Here is a 19,640-nt window from a genome sequence, read left to right as displayed (position 1 = left end):
GCTCTTGGTTAATGAGTGACAGGGGGCAGAAGGGATTATCTATCCCCCCTCGGGGGGCCCTCCAATCAGAGAAATCCACCGTCTTTGCCCAGCAGCATCTCAAGACTGAACCGCCATGAAGCTCTTTGCCATTACGCTGGCCTTGGCCATCTTTACAGGTGAGTGGAAGGAAACCAAACAGGATGGGGGAAATTTCTGAGTGGGAGCCCCCTCTGCTGCTTTGGGGATGAGTTAAGATGCTTTTGTACACCAACAATTTGGACCGGGGTGGACATGTGATGTAGCTAGACAGTACTGGGGAGATATTTTAGAAGTAATAAATGAGATTTTGCAGACCCAAATAAAGAAGAACCCAGAGCTATTGCTACAGAATTTAAGTATGGGAGATGTCCCTATGCAATACAGAACATTACTATTCTACATGATGACGGCAGCAAGACTTTTATATGCACAGAAATGGAAGGTGCAAGAAATACCAATTATTGAAGACTGGATATATAAATTGCTGTACATGGCGGAAATGGATAAAATGACAAGAAAGCTGAGAGATCAGAATCTGGCAGAATTCTTTACTGATTGGGGAAGACTGAAAACATATTTAGAAAAGAAGTGGGACGTGAAAGGGGAACTATGGCAATTCGAAAATTATTAGAATGGGTTTCTTTTTATTGGAAGAGATGGAATCTTTACCATATGGAGTGAAGTATTAGCTAATTGTTAGCTTAAATTTAAGTGGATTTGGAGTTAATAGATATTGGTAAAATTAATCAAGTAGATATTTTATTTAATTGTTAGCTTAAATTTAAATATATCTGAAGTTAACAGATAGTAATAGATAACAGATCTTAAGTTAATAATAATAGATCTGAAGCTAACAGATAGAGCTTAGCTTAACAAAGCAGAATGTAAACACGATATAATGAGTTATAGAAAAAGGGGATAGATTAGGAATAGATTAAGATATAGGGTTGGAAAGCTGTTGGAAGTCCTGAAAAAGGGGGGAAGGAAAGGGTGGGGGGAAATGATATTGAGATGTTATTTGAAAGTTGTATGTATTAATATTCTCACCTAATAAATTTTTTTTCAAAAAAACCCCCAACAATTTGGGCTGGGGTTAGGGTTGGGGGACAAACCTTACAAGCCTGAAATCACAAAAATGGATCATCGAAAGATTCAAATAGGATTCAAAACAGTCCACAGTTCATTGTCCTTGGATCAATAGCATTCGTAAAAGCTAACTTTAGACTTTAACAGAATTCTTCCTCTTAGCCAGTTTGTGGGGAGGGAGGGCTATAACTTAGATGATACATTATTCTCCAATGCATCCAATAAATGCAATTATTCTCCCATCCAATAAATACCATAAATATCAAAAGTATGAGTATGCATTGGAGAATAATGTATAGACGTATTAGATTTGTTGTTATATATAGGATTTCATTGACGTTCATTTGCAAGAGATATTTATTCACTATATTCACTTGTCACTGTATATGTATGTTGGAGTTAATAGGACAGAGTGTTTTAGTATATGATACAATTCTCCAGTTGGACTGTTCCCTGTTAGTTTCTGCATTCTTTCTCAGAGGAACCTCTCTGTTAGAGCAGAACCTCCAGATGGCGGCTGGAAATCTCCCAGAATAACAATTGACAGGGCTTTTTTTCAACTGGAACGCAGGGGAACAGAGTTCCGGAACCTCTTGAAAATGGTCACATGGCTGGTGGCCCCGCCCCCTGATCTCCAGACAGAGGGGAGTTTAGATTGCCCTCCGTGCCGCTGAGCGACACGGAGGGCAATCTCAACTGCCCTCTGTCTGGAGATCAGGGGGAGGGGCCACCAGCCATGTGACCATTTTCTTTGAGGGCAACCCACTGAGTTCCACCACCTCTTTACCCAGAAAAAAAGTCCTGACAATTGATCTCCAGGCCCACAAGAACAGTTCCCCTGGAGGGTAGACTCTACAGCATTGTACCCTGCTGAGATCCCTCCCCAAACCTTGACCCCTCCCTCCGAACCTCCAGGTATTTCCCAACCTGGAGTTGGCAACGCTCTGGAAACCATGACAAGGATGGTGGAGCTTAGCTCAAGGCCCAGGTGTGGAGCTGGACCGAATGACGGGACCTGAGGCAGCAAGAAGTGGGAGGCAGGATTGAGGGTGGTGGGTTTTCTCCCATGTAATGCTGTACAACCTTAAGGTGGGTGAAGGGCCAGAATCCATCAATAAAAAGACCTCTGGTAGAAAGCAGAGGCTGGACTGGTTCTTTAGAGACCCTGTCGTATCCCAGGTATAAGGTTTCCCTGTCCCCAGAAGGTGCCCAACCCCACACTGGACTAGCAGTCTTCAGACTAGCAGCCCTCACAGAGGGCTTTTTAAAGTTTTGTAAAGGGGGTGGGGTGGGTGCACACATATACTTTTTTGGGAAGTTTTTGGCAGAAATCGGTCCTGGTTAAGGGACCAAAGGTCTGAAAGGGACTAGATCATTATGAGTCTCTTGAATTCTAGCAGAGAAATAATGTGAGCTATAAGTGGGCTTTCCAAATCTGTGTTGGGAAATTCCTGGAGCTTTGGGAACTGTGCCTGGGGGGAGCAGATATGGGAGGGCTGTGAAGCCATAAGGTCCAGTCCCCAAAGTAGACTTTTGTTCAGTCGAGGAGATCTCGTCTCTGTCGCCTGGAGATCATCACTTCTAATTCTGGGAGACCCCACTTGGAAATCGACAGCCTTCACTGTAAACAGGGATTCTTTTATCATGTTATTTTCTATAAGGCTGAATCCATCTCCTATAGAAAGGTGGCCCTTTTTATGACACAAAGCAAGAAAATGCGGGGATTCAAGCCCAAATGCAAGAGCCACCCTCTGCCTCTCTCTCACCTCCTTGATTCTCAGACTTCCTTTCGTCCTCCAGGCTCCTGGGATTCTGTCCTTGGCAATGAGCCGATTTCTAAGTTGGAGCAATTAATGCAGAACATTGATGAATACTTCACAGACATCAAAAGAGGCATTGAGGAGCTAGTGGCCGTGGTCACTGAATCAGATCTTGCCCACGAGATAAAGTAAGCAAATCAGCCTTTTTTCCCTACACCCTTCTGCTCAGGAAATATATATGGGGCTAGGAACCTGTAGAGGAGGGAAGAGGGAGAAGACACAGCATTAGGGGCTCCTCAGACAAGAGTTTTAAACTTCTGGTGTCTTTTAGAAAAATACTAGCAACGTGTGTGTTGGCCTTTGCCCGCATCTTTCCCTCTCATAGCAGCACCAGAAGCATTTTCATCTCAAAGCCTCTGCCCTGTGGATTGCCGAATGCCTCCGGGTTCCTGAGATTGCTTCACAGAAGGCTTTACTAGGTGCCTCTTGGACTGATGTAGCAAATTTCTTCTAATGTTCTTTACCAAGAGTGCAGACTCGGGATGCTTCTCACGCTAGTGAACCTTTCTGCATTGCTCTTAGGGGTACCTTTGACATTCGCCAAGGTAAAAGAGAAAATGATTCCTGTTTAATTCCCCTCCTGCCCTCCGTGTCTAACTTACCGAAGTGTATCATTGGTCCAGCTATTCGGTTGGAATTTGCAGAACCATCACTAGAAACCAAAGCCTGGATTGCAACATTTATTTTTAGGTTAAAAATAGTTCTTTCCTCAGAGGAGAATTACTTGCATCTACTTGTTCAAGATGGTTTTCAGAGTTCTTGGAAAAACTAGTCAATGACATATTACAGAGACTGAGTTTATCTTTTGAGACCTTAAATCAAATGGAATACTCCTTTGCAGGGCTTTTTTGGGGGGGAAAGAGGTGGTGGAACTCAGTGGGTTGCCCTCGGAGAAAATGGTCACATAGCTGGTGGCCCCGCCTCCTGATCTCCAGACAGAGGGGAGTCGAGATTGCCCTCCGTGCCGCTCGGCACAGAGGGCAATCTCGACTCCCCTCTGTCTGGAGACCAGGGGGCGGGGCCACCAGCCATGTGACCATTTTCAAGAGGTTCCGGAACTCTGTTCCACTGCGTTCCCGCTGGAAAAAAGCCCTGCTCCTCCGTATGTAAACTGATCAAATCCAAAATGTTGCACTTCGATAAATGTAGCACCAGCTGTAGAGCACAAAGCTGTAGAGCGCACTGTACTAGCTGAGTCTCCCTATACCAAAGATCTTACCTACATAATATACATTTTTAACTAACCCCAAATGTAGAATACTTTTTACTAAGGCCAGATTAAATGTTCTGCCACTAGGGGACTTAGCAGGCAGTTTTTTAGGGATTCGCTTTTCTGACCGATGGTGTGATTGTCAACTTGGGAACCTAAACACTATTTGGCACCTTTTTACTGACTGTAAGAAGCATTTACTTGCCAGAGATGAATGGATCTCTGTACACAGCCAGAAATTGGGATGTGTTTTGAAACAAGTAGTAGTTACAAAGCTTGTAGCTGATACTGACCCGAGTGTAACTTTTCCTATGGCAAAATTTTTATCTATGGTTTTTAACAAATTTTTTTCTCCTAATGACATATTTTATACTTTGTATTTAGCATTTATGGGTATTTGGTTAACCATTATTATGGGATATTATCGTTCTGTACTTTGAATTATGGAACCTGTCTGCTTATGACCTGTTGGTCTGTGAGTATCAAATAAAGGATGATCTAGCTAAATCTAGATTTATAATCGTGCTAGCTCCAAGCAACTCTTAAATGAATGCTATATGAGATGCCTTCTCTGGACTAGGGTGGCCAACTGCCTGGTGAGGCTTCTAGTTCTCCTGGAGTCCCAAGTTGATCTCCAGACCATGGAGATTAATACCCCTAGGGAAAAGTGGCATCTTCAAAGAGCGAACTCTATGGCACTGCATCTCTGCTGAGCTCCTCCTGCTCCCCATAATCTACCCTTCCCAGCCACTGCCACCAAATCTCCAGGAATTTCCCGAACCAGAGTTAGCATCCCTGTTTGGAAATGGCTTTTGAAAAGGGAGCAACATTCCCTTAGGTTAACATACACATCTGCATGAACCTCTGCAATAAAGTGCCAAGTGTTTTCCCAGGAAAGGGGCAAACAAGTTATATGTTTTATTGATGCCTGGGAAGAGTCAGAGCTTGGAGCCAGAGAACTGGGAGTCACAGGAAGCCAAAATGGTTTGAGTTTCATATCCTCATCTTTAAGCATTAAACTCACTGGTGCACAACCTTGGAGAGTTGGATACACTCCCTCAACCTGAACTCCTTTTCTTGTCCCCTTTTCAGGGATTTCCTTGATGAGGGCTATTCAAACATCAGCCAGCGTCATCGGACGGTAGATGACTTGCCAAGCGAGGTCATAGAAATCATTAAGTTGGTTTTGGATATTCCAACAACAGTTGCCGGTAGTGTGCTTTTTAGTCATTCAAAAGTCACCAACAGGGTGAGGGCTGTCATGGAAGAAGTCTATGAGATGCTGGAACCTGTCGTGAGCCCCTTTGCCAAACCAGTGGAGGATCAGGTGAGAACATATGCTGATGCTCTCCGTACCAAAATAGAGGAATTAATTGAAAAGCAGAAGGACAAACTGAAACTGCAGGTGGAAGAGCTGGAAACGAAGGTGGGCCCTTATGTCAAGAACGTTCAGAACCAGTTGCGAGAATTGTGGGTAGCCTTGCAACCTGTGGCGGATAAGGTGTGGGAGAGGCTCAAAGAAGACGTGGAAAGCGCTACCAACTCCCTGAAGCCTTATGTGGGCCCAGTTCTGGAGAAACTTGGAGAATACCATCAAGACTTCAAGAACTGGGTCATATCCTTTATTTCTCCAATATTTTCTTAGAACAGAAACTAGCCAACCTCTGTATGTCAGCAGCCGAGGACGTGGGGGCTTGATATGTTGTCTCTACAATTCCGGAGGCAGGAGGGGGGAGAGTTCAAGCATATTTGTAAATTTCCCTGAGATCATGTAATAAAAAGATGCCCCCAACAATGAGTGCTGGGGGGCGGGGGGGCAGGAAGGGTATTCTGTCTATATGACTCTCATTATCCAGCCATGGCAGCTGCTTAGAAGTTCCATTCACACACACAGAAATGAACAATCCTGCAAGGGTGTTCCGCAATGACCCATTCCCAGGCGTTGAGACTCCATGCTCCGCTCATAGAGGACTGTTTCACTGAATATCCTCTTCCTCCGTGCTCCCTAAAGATGGAATCGATTGAGTGCTGTGAAGCTGGGGAAAGGTGAGAAAAAGGGCAACCGAGATCATCCAGGGGTCTGAGCACTTTGCTAAGGGAGCCACTAGAATCTTTCCATCGATTCTTTCCTCCTTTTTGCAGACCCCTCTCACTTTGCAGAGGGAATTTAGAGGCTGGATGCAACCCACACGTTCGTGGCCCTGGAAGGGGCCGTCGATTTCAGCCCCATTGCTCAGTGCACGAATCCAGAACTAGAGCATCCCAAACAGAGGGCTGTCTGGTGTATTTGAAAAACTCTGGCAAGAATAAGCTCCATGGCCCAACATCATAAATTCTCTGGAGTCCAGTAGCCAAGCTTGGGGTTGATAGCCGAGTATCCAGCTATATTGTTATTTCTGTATAGTCTGCCTTGCTCACTGAGGTCCAAGGTGGATTCTGCAGTGCGAGTGAAAATATAATATATAAAGAACAGCTAGGGCATTCATTGAACAAAGAACAATAATGAACACCTGTTAGGACATTCAAGGAAACAGATACAAAAGGGAATGGTAGCTTAAAGCTGAGCACAGAGATGAATTCGATCTGAAACAAAGCATAACTAATTTCCAGGATGGCGTGGAAACTCCCTAGCAGGTGCACATCTACATCAGCTGACAGTGTCCAGAAGTGTAGCGTTAAGTCCCCATCCCTACCAAGGCATTTTTCTGAGCTGATGTCCAGAGCAGATTGCAAAAGGATATCACAAAATTAAGTAAACCGAAAGGCTCAAACTTAACTATTTTTACTCAGTGCTGTTTTTTCAGGGGGTATGCAGCAGTACACCCTGTGCCATGTTGAGCCCCGTGGCACAGAGTGGTAAGCTGCAGTACTGCAGTCCAAGCTCTGCTCGCAACCTGAGTTCGATCTTGGCTGAAGCCGGGTTCAGGTAGCTGGCTCTAAGTTGACTCCGCCTTCCATCCTTCTGAGTTCGGTAAAATGAGTACCCAGTTTCCTGGGGGTAAAGTGTAGATGACTGGGGAAGGCAATGGCAAACCACCCCTTAACAAAAAATCTGCCAAGAAAACATCATGGTGCGACATCCCCCCATGGGTCAGTAATGACTTGGTGCTTGCACAGGGGGACTACCTTTACCCTTTATGCAGCAGTACAGAGCACTGAAACCTCTTTACAGAGTACTGGCACCTCTTGGGCATTCAGGACTTGGGCTGAGAAGAGAAACCATTCTCAGCACTGGCACTACTTTTTGAAGTGGGGGGAGCGTCCAGCTTTTACTCATACGGTTGTCAACTCCAACATGGGAAATTCTTGGAAATTTGAGAGCAAAGCAAACACAGGGCAGGGTTTGGGGAGATGGAAGGAGCACATTAGGCCGTCGTCACACGGGCTTTTATTTAGCGCTAAAATGGCGCTATTTCCTGACAAACACCCACCTTATTCCAACACTGCAGCGATTTTCTCTCTTCTGCTTCGTGCTTGATAGTCGCGCTATTTTGTGCCTCAGTGTGATTGCCTCACATCGATGTATTTCGCCTCGCAACGTCCTATGCCCTCCCTTCAATCCCAGAATCCATTGCTTCCTGCGACTCCCCTTTTAAAAATTTTATTATGTCCTTATAACGCCATAACGACATAACACAATGCAAACTTTTTGCTGAAGTAAAAATGACTCAATCGCCATGGCAGTCTTCAGCGATGGGGATCATGTCAGACAGGGAGTTTTCTGCGGGCAAAGGGCTATTTATATAATTTCAAAGTTGGAAAAACAAAAGGGTCATAATGTTTTGCTCTAACGGAATGTTTATATGCTGTTATTCCGTTATAGCGGAATTAAACGCCAGAATAATAAAAAAGGGGGGGGGAGGAGCTGCTTCTGCGCAGTTAGAGAGAACAGAACAGAGTGCTTCGGTGTGGACAGCTGGTGGCGCAAAGAGCCGCTAGGTGACTCAAAGAAACGTTACTGTGCCGATAACAGGTAGGACGCTATATGCTGTAAATTTAACGGAAGAGATGCCCGTGTGACGACGGCCTAGGTGTGTGATGCCGTACAGTCCACCCTCTGAACTCGCTGTTTCCTCCTGGGAAACTGATCTCTGTAGAACCGTTGCATTTCTGGGAGATCCCCAGGCCCTACCTGGAAGTTGGTAACCCTACCTAGGATCCTATGAACTGGAAAGCATCTTTGCAATCAATCATCTTCCTTGCGTGATGCAAAAAGTCCACAGCAAGGGGATCCCTGAGGAACAGCTCCTGGAAAACCTCTGGAATGGGAGGACTTTACAACTACCCACCCTGGAGAGATACAATTTATAGGCACGTAAAATTATAAAATTGGACACGATATGGAGAAAGTACACATTCAAGCCTAAAACCAGAACTCAGATCACCCAATGAACATGAACCCTTTACATTCCAGGGCAAAGGAAATCCTCTTAAAAGAGAATGATTTAATTTCTTCCCACGTGATTTGGGGGTAGCCACCAGCTCAGATGGCTTCAAAGGAAACATTTCCGGAGGAGAGGTCAACAGATATGCCGAATACCAAAATGGAACCTCCATGTCCAGAGGCAGTCACAGTCTGAACCGTTAAGGCTGAGGCTTCCGTGCAGGGATGAAACCCCTTTGCATTCTCCTTCTGCAGTGGCAACGGAGGCTGAGCGTGGCAGAATCCTCCACTTTATCCCCTTTTGCCCATCAGTGCCCTCCCCCAGCCACCACAGCAATCTTTGCCTTTTTAAAAGTAGATAGTAGCTTTACTGCTGTCATGTAATAAAGTTAAACTGATGCATTTGCTGGATGCTCTGCTGTAAGATGTCCTTAAGGCCCCTGGCAGAAACGAGGCAGACCTTTGCTCTGATCTGGCAATGTTGTCCTTGCATTCTTAGGGTGTTTACTTTCAATCCTGTCTCTTACCTTGGTGACATGAATTTGGGGTTCCTCCAGTTATCTCCCGCTGCTCCTCCTTGTTGTTCCAATGTTTTTGCACGCTTTGGCAATGTCCCGAGGAGCTGGGTGAGGAAACATGTCCCTTTCCCACAAGCCCCTGGGGCTGGGGCCCTCGGTTAATGAGTGACCGGGGCAGAAGAGATCAGCTATCTCCCTTGGGGCTCCCTCCGCTCAGAGAAATCCACCGTCTTTGCCCAGCAGCATCTCAAGACTGAGCTGCCATGAAGCTCTTTGCCATTACGCTGGCCTTGGCCGTCTTTACAGGTGAGTGGGAGGAAACCAAACAGGATGGGGGGAGTTTCTGAGAGGGAGCCCCCTCCGTTGCTTTGGGGATGAGTTACGAGTTACAAACACCAAGAATTTGGGCCGGGGTGGGGTGGGGACTAACCTTCTGAGGCTGAAGTTGCAAACCTGGATCATCAAGGATTCGAGCAGGATTCAAAACAGTCCACAGCATTTATTTTCTCTAGATCAATAATACTGGTAAAGTTAGCAAACATTAGACTTCAACAGAACTCTTTGTCTTTAAAAAATTCTCTCTCGCTCTGAACTTGTCAGCTAAGCATGTTGATGAATTAAAAAGAGACAAAATTAGGGAGTCATTCACATGTTCCCTAAAAAGCTTATTGGAAACCCTTGCTCCAAGGCACTTTGGGCAGCACACATGGAATCCTTCCTACCATTTGATGGTAGGTTGATGCCATTTTATCCAATAGGCAGCCCTCTAACATGCATAGAGAAATTTTGACGTGGCTAAAGTCACTCTATGAGCATTGTAGCAGAAAGGGGACCCCGTCTATTTCTCAGACTAACTTACCTCACAGACGGTTTTTGTAAAGTTAAAAAGCCGCAAACTCCTTTGTATGTGTGTGTGCGCGTGTATGAGCAAGTGAGCGAGCAACCGAGCACACGCACATACACATAGGCTTTTTTGAGAAGTTTTTGGCAGAAATCAGTCCTTGTGATTAAGGGACCAAAGGTCTGAAAGGGACTAGATCATTATGAGTCTCTTGAATTCTAGCAGAGAAGTAATGTGAGCTATAAGTGGGCTTTCCAACTCTGTGTTGGGAAATTCCTGGAGATTTGGGAACTGTGCCTGGGGGGAGCAGATATGGGAGGGATATGACGCCATAAGGTCCAGTCCCCAAAGTAGACTTTTGTTCAGTCGAGGAGAACTCGTCTCTGTCGCCTGGAGATCACTTCTAATTCTGGGTGGCCCCACTTGGAGATCGGCAACCTTCACTGTAAACAGGGATTCATGTTGTTATTTACTATTGTTGGAATATGCGACTCAGCCTGCCTTGGACACTGGGGGGCGCTGCATGTCTCTTTGAATGTAATGTGTAAATCTAGCAATCTGCCACTCTCTGGTCTAAGGTGGGAACGCCTACTGATTCCTCCTCTCTTGTCTCTGTGCCTCTTGGGAGATTTCACATCTTCCCTCATGCTCTTCCTTGAGAAAAGATGTAAAGCCACCATGCTCCTCATGGAGCCCTTCTCTTTGTCCACAAACCTGCACCTACAACCTCGCTGCCTAGTTTCAGGCCGTGGTATTAGCCTAGAGAATGTAACTCTTTAGATAGGATCTTTCCCTTGTTATTACCAGAAGATATTGCTATGGAGAAATCTGCTACAATAAACTGTAAGTTCTATCTTTCTATGAATTTTGTCTGAGGATTAATAAATGCATGTTTGTAAGGGTTTAAACGCTTCTGACTAAATTGCTATATGTTACTCTGCTAAATTACTAAACTAAATATATAAAAATACCATAATCTCTAACAACTATAAGGCCGAATCCTTCTCCTGTAGAAAGGTGGCCCTTTTTATGACACAAAGAAAAAAAAAGAGGGATTCAAGCCCAATGGAAGGAGCCATCTTCCGCCTCTCTCTCTCACCTCCTGGATGCTCAAATTTCCTTTCCTCCTCCAGGCTCCTGCGATTCTGTCCTCAGTGCTGAACCGGTTTCTAAGTTGGATCAATTAGAGCGGAACATTGAGGAATACTTCAGAGACCTCGAAAGAGGCATTAACAAGCTCGTGGCCGTGTTCACTGAATCGGATCTTGGGCAGGAGATAATGTAAGCAAATCAGCCTTCTTCTCCGACTCCCTTCCACTCAGGAAATATATATGGGGCTAGGAATCTGTAGGGCTGGGGGAGGGAGAGGGTGCAGCATTAGAGAATCCTCCAACAAGAGGTTTTAAACTTCTGGTGTTTTTTAGAAAAATACTAGCAACGTGTGTGTTGGCCTTTGCCCGCATCTTTCCCTCTCATAGCAGCACCAGAAGCGTTTTCATCTCAAAGCCTCTGCCCTGTGGATTGCCGAATGCCTCCGGGTTCCTGAGATTGCTTCACAGAAGGCTTTACTAGGTGCCTCTTGGACTGATGTAGCAAAGTTCTTCTAATGTTCTTTACCAAGAGTGCAGACTCGGGAGGCTTCTCATGCTAGTGAACCTTTCTGCATTGCTCTTAGGGGTACCTTTGACAATCGCCAAGGTAAAAGAGAAAATGATTCCTGTTTAATTCCCTTCCTGCACTCCGTGTCTAACTTACCGAAGTGTGTCATTGGTCCAGCTATTTGGTTGGAATTTGCAGAACCATCACTAGAAACCAAAGCCTGGATTGCAACATTTATTTTTTGATTAAAAATAGTTCTTTCCTCAGAGGAGAATTACTTGCATCTACTTGTTCAAGATGGTTTTCAGAGTCCTTGGAAAAAACTAGTCAATGACGTATTACAGAAACTGAGTTTATGTTCTGAGACCTTAAAAGAAGAGCCCTCTCAGCCCCACCGGAGCCGCACCACGCCACTCTCCTGCTTCTCTACCCTCCCAAGACCCCCATTCCCTCCCTACCTGCCAATCCTCCCCAGACCCCTCCTGCCTCTCAGCTCTTCCCAAACCCCCCTTGCCCCTCCATGTGCCAACCCTCCCTGGACCCCCCCCCCTTTGCCAGTCCTCCCCAGCCCCTGCTTTCTAAAGCCCATTGTATTTATTTGCAAAACGGGATTTGTTTCTGGTGAGGTTCATATCTTCATCTTTAAGCATTAAACTCACTGGTGCACAACCTTGGAGAGTTGGATCCCCTCCCCCAACCTGAACTCCTTTTCTTGTCCCCTTTTCAGAGATTTCACTGATGAGACCTATTCAAACATCAGCCAGCGTCTTCGGAAGCTAGTGGATGACTTGCCAAGCGAGGTCCAAGAAATCGTTCAGCAGGTTAAGTTTATTCCAGTAGCCATTGCCCTTCAGGGGGGTTGCGGCTCTCCAAAAGTCACTGATAGGCTGAAGCCTGTCATGGAAGAGGTCTATGAGATGCTGGAACCTGTCGTGAGCCCCTTTGCCAAACCAGTGGTGGATCAGGTGAGAACATACGCTGATGCTCTCCGTACCAAAATAGAGGAATTAAACAAAAACCAGAAGGACAAACTGAAACTGCAAGTAGAAGAGCTGGAAATGAAGGTGGGCCCTTACGTCAAGAACGTTCAGAACCAGTTGCGAGAATTGTGGGTAGCCTTGCAGCCCTTGGCAGATAAGGTGCAGGAGAGGTTCAAAGAAGACGTGGAGAGTGCTACTAACTTCCTCAAGCCTTACGTGGGCCCACTTCTGAACATACTCAGGAAATGGGGCATATGATCCCTTATTTCTCCAATATTTTCCTAGAAGAGAACCCAGCCAACCTCTTTATGTCAGCAGCCGAGGACGTGGGGGCTTGATCAGTTGTCTCTACAATTCCTGAAGGGGGGAGGGGGGAGAGTTAGAGCACATCTGTAAACCTTCCTGAGATCATGTAATAAAAAGATGCCCCCAACAATGAGTGCTGGGGGGGAGGGAATTCCGTCTATATGACTCTCATCATCCTGCCATGAGAGCTGCTTAGAAGTTCCATTCACACACACAGAAATGAACAATCCTGCAAGGGTTTTCCGCACTGACCCATCCCCAAGCGTTGATACTCCATGCTCCACCCACTGAGAACTGTATCACTGAATAACCTGTAATTCCTTGTTCCATAAAGATGGAATCGATTGAGTGTTGTAATGCTGGGAAAAGGTGAGAAAAAAAGCAACCGAGATTATCCAGGGGTCTGAGCACTTTGCTAAGGGAGCCACTAGAATCTTTCCATCGATTCTTTCCTCCTTTTTGCAGACCCCTCTCACTTTGCAGAGGGAATTTAGAGGCTGGATGCAACCCACACGTTCGTGGCCCTGGAAGGGGCCGTCGATTTCAGCCCCATTGCTCAGTGCAGGAAATCCAGAACTAGAGCATCCCAAACAGAGGGCTGTCCGTTGTATTTGAGAAACTCTGGCAAGAGAAAGCTTCACAACCCACCATCCTAATTTCTCAAGAATCAAGCAGCCAAGCTTGGGGTTGATAGATGAGTATTTAGGAATATTATTATTTATGTATAATCTGCCTTTCTCACTGAGATTCAAGGTGGGTTACACAGCGCAAGTGAAAATCCAGTATAAACAACAACGTGTACATTCATTGAACACAGAACAATAATGTACACCTGTTAGGACATTCAAGGAAACAGATACAAAAGGGCATGGTAACTTAAAGCTGTACACAGAGATAAAATCTATCTGAAACAAAGCATAACTAATCTCTAGGACGGTGTGGAAATTCCCTAGGAGGTGCACATGTACATCAGCTGACAGTATCCAGAAGTGTAGCGTTAAGTCCCCATCCCTACCAAGGCATTTTTCTGAGCTGATGTCCAGAGCAGATTGCAAAAGGATATCACAAAATTAAGTAAACTGAAAGGCTCAAACTTAACTATTTTTACTCAGTGCTGTTTTTTCAGGGGGTATGCAGCAGTACCGGGTACTGGCACCTCTTTACAGAGTACCGACACTTCTTTATGGAGTCCTGGCACCTCTTGGGCATTAATCAGTACGTGAGCTGAGAGGAGAAAACATTCTCAGTACTGGTACTACTTTGGGGGGGGGGGTACTGCTTATACTCATAGGGTTGTCAACTCCAACTTGGGAAATTCTTGGAAATTTGGGGTGGGACGAACACAGGGCAGGGTTTGGGGAGGTGGAGGGAGCTCATCAGGTGTGATGCCATACAGTCCACCCTCTGAACTTGCTGTTTCCTCCTGGGAAACTGGGCTGAATCCACACTTACTGGCACAGCGCAAAGCAGGCGGAGTGAGAGCGTCTTTCCGGCGCGATTTATGACATCATCACACCATGATGCCGCTCTTGTGGCGCGATGACGTCATAAAACGTGCCAGAAAGATGCTCTCACTCCGCCTGCTTAGCGCTGTGCCGGGTAAGTGTGGAGTCGGCCCTGATCTCTGTAGAGCAGCTGCATTTCAGGGAGATCCCCAGACCCTACCTGGAAGTTCATAACCTTACCTAGAATCCTATGAACTGAAAAGCACCTTTGCAGTCTAGTCAATCATATTACTTGCATGATGCAAAAAATCCACAGCAAGAGGATCACTGAAGAACAGCTCCTGGAAAACTCCCTGCATGGGGAGAACTCCACAACTACCTACCTCCTAGGGTTGCCAGCTCCAAGTTGGGAAATTCCTGGATATCTTAAGGGTGAAACCTGGAGAAAGCGGGTTTTGGGGAGGGAAAGGAGCTTGGCATGGCATAATTCCATAGAGTTCACCCCCCAAAGTAGCCATTTTCTCCAGGTGAACTGATCTTTGTGGCCTGGAGACCAGTTGTAATTCTGGGAGATTTCCAGCCACTACCTGGAGGCTGGCAACCTGAATACCTACCTACTGTGAAGAGAGCACATAAAATTATAAAATGGGCATGATATGGAGAAAGCACACTTTCAAGCCTAAAACCAGAACTCAGGTCACCCAATGAACTTGAACCCTTTACATTCCAGGGCAAAGGAAATCCTCTTAAAAGAGAATGATTTAATTTCTTCCCACGTGATTTGGGGGTAGCCACCAGCTCAGATGGCTTCGACGGAAACATTTCCGGAGGAGAGGTCAACAGATATGCCAAATACCAAAATGGAACCTCCATGTCCAGAGGCAGTCACAGTCTGAACCGTTAAGGCTGAGGCTTCCGTGCAGGGATGACACCCCTTTGCATTCTCCTTCCGCAGTGGCAACGGAGGCTGAGTGTGGCAGAATCCTCCACTTTATCCCCTTTTGCCCATCAATGCCCTCCCCCAGCCACCACAGCAATCTTTGCCTTTTTAAAAGTAGATAGTAGCTTTACTGCTGTCATGTAATAAAGTTAAACTGATGCATTTGCTGGATGCTCTGCTGTAAGATGTCCTTAAGGCCCCTGGCAGAAACGAGGCAGACCTTTGCTCTGATCTGGCAATGTTGTCCTTGCATTCTTAAGATGTTTGCTTTCAGTCCTGTCTCTTAACTTGGTGACCTGAATTTTGGGTTCCTCCAGTTATCTCCTGCTGCTCCTCCTTGTTGTTCCAATGGTTTTGTACGCTTTGGCAATGTCCTGAGGAGCAAGGTGAGGAAACATGCCCCTTTCCCAGAAGCACCTGGGCCTGGTGCCCTCTGTTAATGAGTGATAGGGGGCAGAAGGGATCACCTATCCCCCTCAGGGCTCCTTCCACTCAGAGAAATCCACCCTCTTTGCCCCAGCAGCATCGCAGGACTAAGAGCGAGACCACAAGTGACGCCTGACACAGGTTGGACACTTGTCAGCTTCCCTCAAGTTGTGATGGGAAATGTAGGCATGCTGGTCTTGCAGCTTGGCTCTCTGACCGCTGTCCAATGGACTTTTCAACTGTCACTTGTCCAACATTCCGCCAAGCTGCCTACATTTCCCATCAAAACTTGAGGGAAGCTGACAAGTGTCCAACCTGTGTCAGGCGTCATTTGTGGTCCTGCTCTGAGCCACCATGAAGCTCTTTGCCATTACGCTGGCCTTGGCCGTCTTTTCAGGTAAGTGGGAGGAAACCAAACAGGAGGGGGGAATTTCTGAATGGCCCCCTCCGCCCCTGCTTTGGGGATGAGTTACGATGCTGCTCTACACCAGGGATTTGGGCAGGGGAGGGGGGACACAAACTTTATGAGGCTGAAGTCACAAACCTGAATCAGCGAATGATTGAAGCAGGATTCAAAACAGTGCAGAGCATTAATTTTCTCTGGATCAATAATACTGGTAAAGTTAGCAAACTTTAGACTTCAACAGAACTCTTCCTCTTTGAAGAATTCTGTCTCTCTCTGAACTTGTCAGCTAAGCATGTTGATGAACCAAAGAGACAAAATTAGGAGGTCATTTACATGTTCTCTTAAAAGTGCATTGGAAGCCCTGGCACATAGGACACCGGGCTTCCTTCCATTTGATGGTAGGTCGATGCCATTTTCTCCTATCAGCAGCCCTCCAACATGCAGAGAAAACCTTTGACTTGGTTAAAGTTACCCTGTGATGAGGATCATAGCAGAAAGGGGATTGGAACCCCTTCAAAGGAGCTTCAGCCCCTTTCGCCATAACCTCCACCTTGAGTGCCGCTACTCACACTACCCACGTAACTTCTCTGGTTTATCTGATGAATCTTCCGGCTCCTTCTATGCCTCGGTCGAATGCAGTGCCTCAGGCAGTCCCATTTTCTGCTCTTCCCTGTTTCCAGTCTTTTTAAACCTTAAAGAATGGCCCTAGGAATTCGAAAGACCAGGTCCACTTCTCTTATCTGAAACGTGCCGTCTTCTCAACAGGAATTTTTTCGCTTTTTCGGCTCTGGCACCAACCTAGTGGAACGTTCTCCCAATGGAGGTTCAGGCCCTTCTTGATCTGTTATAGCTCCAGAGGGCCTGTAAAACGCAGATGTTCTGCAAAGCCCTTGGCTGAGGAATTGGCCAGCTGTCTCTACTGTACCTGTCTTGTATTTCTCTGCACTTTCTGCAGCCATTTTACTTGGATTGTTAATAGATGTTGCTGAGTATTTGTATTTATTAGGATTTTATATTGTTATCCATTTTATTTGGTATTGTGTTTATTCTTGTAATCCACTCTTAGCCAATTTGTGGGGAGGGCGGACTATAATTCAAATAGGCAGGCAGGCAGGCACAGACAGACAGACAGAAAGACAGGGGTGTGGGAGGAGGGGGCCGTGCCTGGTCCTCTCCCTGACCAGATTGGGGGGATAAGGAGGGGACTATGCCTGGCCACTCTGCCCTCCCCCTGCCATGATTGGGGTGCAGGGTGCAAGGGCTATGCCTGGTCCAGCCGCCCTGCCCTCCCCCTGCTCAGATTGGAGGGCGAGGGGAGGAGGCTATGCCCAGCCCAGCCGCTCTGTCCCCACAATGGGCTTTATTGCTAGTTTTCTATAAGGTTGAATCCCATGTAGAAAGGCGACCTTGTTTATGACGCAAAAGGAGAAGGTGCAGGATTCAAGCCCAAATGCAAGAGCCATCAATCGTCTCTCTCTCACATCTGCTGGATGCTCAGATTTCTTTCTGTCCTCCAGGGTCCTTGGATTCTGTCCTCAGCGATGAACCAGATTCCACCTTCGAGCGATTAAGGCGGAAATTTCAAGACTCTGTTGCAGACGTCAGCCTAGACATCACAGAATCAAATCTTGCCCATGAGATGGAGTAAGCCAATAGGCCTTCTTTTCTCACACCCTTCCACTCAGGAGATATATATGGGGCTAGGAACCTGTGGGGCTGGAGGCGGGAGAAGGCACAGCATTATGGATTCCTCACACAAGAGCTTCAAACTTCTGAAGTTTTTTAGAAATATACAAGCAATGTGTGTGTTGGCCGTTGCCCCCTTCCTCCAAAAGGCTTTTCATCTCAAGACCACTTCCCTGTGGATTGCCTATTGCCTCCAAGTTCCTGAGATTCCTTCACAGAAGGCTTTACTAGGTGCCTCTTGGACTGATGTAGAAACGCTCTTCTAACATTCTTCTAACGTTCTTTACCAAGAGTGCAGACTCAGGGCCAAGCCACACATGACGAATGACACTTGAACGGCAAGTGGATTGAGTGGAGGGCAAGTGAACAGGGAGAAATACACTTGCTGTTCAAGTGTCATTCGTCATGTGTAGCTTGGCCCTCAGTCAAGATCCTTTTCATGCTAGTGAGCCTTGGTGCATTGCTCTTAGCTAAAAGCAGAATTATGAGTCCTGTGCTAGCTCCAAGCAACTCTTAAAGTCAGGCCATGTTAGATGCCTTCTCTGGACAAGAGTGGCCAACTGCCTGATGGGGCCTGTAGTTCTCGTGGAATCCAACTGATCTCCAGACTACGGAGATCAATTCTCCCAGGAGGAAATGGCATCGTCAGAGAGCAAAGCTTAGGGCATTACATCTCTGCTGCGCTCACCCCCTCCCCACACTCTACCCTTCCCCAGCACTGCCACCAAATTTCTGGGAATTTCCAAACCAAAGTTAGCATCCCTGTTTGGAAATGGCTTGTGAAAAGGGGAGCCACATGCCCTTAGGAAAACACATCTGTATGATTCTCTGCCATAAACTGCCATCTGTTTTCCCAGGAAATGGGGAAACAATTTTTATGTTTATTGATGCCTGGGGACAGGCAGAGCTTGGAGTTGGAGAACTGGGGACCACACGAAGTCAAAATCGTTGGCGTTTCATATCCTGATCTTTAAACACTAACACTCACCGATTCACAATCTTGCAGAGTTGGATCTACTCTCCCAAAGCCACCTCCTTTTCTTTTCACCTCTTTAGAGACTACGCTGAAGAAAGCTATTCAAACATCAGCCAGCATCTTCGGAAGCTAGAGGCCAACTTGCAAAGCCAGGTCAGACAAACCCTTCAGCTAGTTTTTGACATCCCTGCAGAAGTTACAATTAAAGCTTTTTTCGCCCATCCAAAAATCACGGACAGACTGAAGCTTGCCTTGAAAGAGGGCTATGAGATGCTGGAACCAGTTGTGAGCCCCTATGCCAAACCAGTGGTGGATCAGGTCACGTGAGAACATACGCCAATGCGCTCTGTACTGGAACGGAGGAATTAAACGAAAACCAGAAGGACAACCTGAAACTGCAAGTGGAACAGCTAGAAACTAAGATAGGACCTTACATAAAGAAAGTTCAGAACCAGTTGGGAGAATTACAGGTAGCTTTGCAACTCTTGGCAGATAAGTTGCAGGAGAGGTTCAAAGAAGACGTGGAGAGAGCTACCAACTCCCTAAAGCCTTACGTAAGTCCAAATCTGGATAAACTCAGAGAATACCATCAGGACATCAAGAACTGGGTCATGACCCTTTTTTCTCTCTTATTTACCTAGAACAGAACCCAGCCAACCTCATTATGTCTGCATCAGAGGACACGAGGGCTTGATATACTGCCTCTTCAATTCCTAAGTGGGGTGGGTTAGAGCATATCTGTAAACCTCTCTCAGAGCAGAACCACAAGTGACAAAAGGCACAGATTGGACACTTGTCAGCTTCCCTCAAGTTTTGATGGGAAATGTAGGCGTCCTGGTCTCGCAGCTTCGCTCTCTGACTGCTGTCCCATGGACTTTTCAACTGTCACTTGTCCAACATTCCGCCAAGCTGCCTACGTTTCCCATCAAAACTTGAGGGAAGCTGACAAGTGTCCAATCTGTGCCTTTTGTCACTTGTGGTTCTGCTCTTAGATCA

The 19,640-nt window shown here is 46.3% G+C and overlaps 2 protein-coding genes across 2 annotated transcripts; both read left to right on the top strand.

Annotated features, from left to right (window-relative positions):
• The first annotated feature begins 60 nt into the window (after nt 1-60).
• LOC129343729 (apolipoprotein A-I-like) lies at nt 61-5,965 on the top strand. The gene is made up of 3 exons (XM_055000107.1): nt 61-158; nt 2,908-3,055; nt 5,230-5,965. Exons 1-3 carry the CDS (start codon nt 116-118, stop codon nt 5,780-5,782), a joined length of 744 nt encoding a protein of 247 aa, XP_054856082.1. The 5' UTR covers nt 61-115; the 3' UTR covers nt 5,783-5,965.
• A 3,249-nt stretch (nt 5,966-9,214) lies between these two features.
• On the top strand, nt 9,215-12,895 carry LOC129343730 (uncharacterized). The gene is made up of 3 exons (XM_055000108.1): nt 9,215-9,345; nt 11,014-11,161; nt 12,207-12,895. Exons 1-3 carry the CDS (start codon nt 9,303-9,305, stop codon nt 12,715-12,717), a joined length of 702 nt encoding a protein of 233 aa, XP_054856083.1. The 5' UTR covers nt 9,215-9,302; the 3' UTR covers nt 12,718-12,895.
• Nucleotides 12,896-19,640: the final 6,745 nt, after the last annotated feature.

The sequence above is a fragment of the Eublepharis macularius genome, chromosome 15, assembly GCF_028583425.1.
Source record: "Eublepharis macularius isolate TG4126 chromosome 15, MPM_Emac_v1.0, whole genome shotgun sequence".
Lineage (NCBI taxonomy): Eukaryota > Metazoa > Chordata > Lepidosauria > Squamata > Eublepharidae > Eublepharis > Eublepharis macularius.
This window is presented reverse-complemented; position numbering and strand designations above follow the sequence as displayed.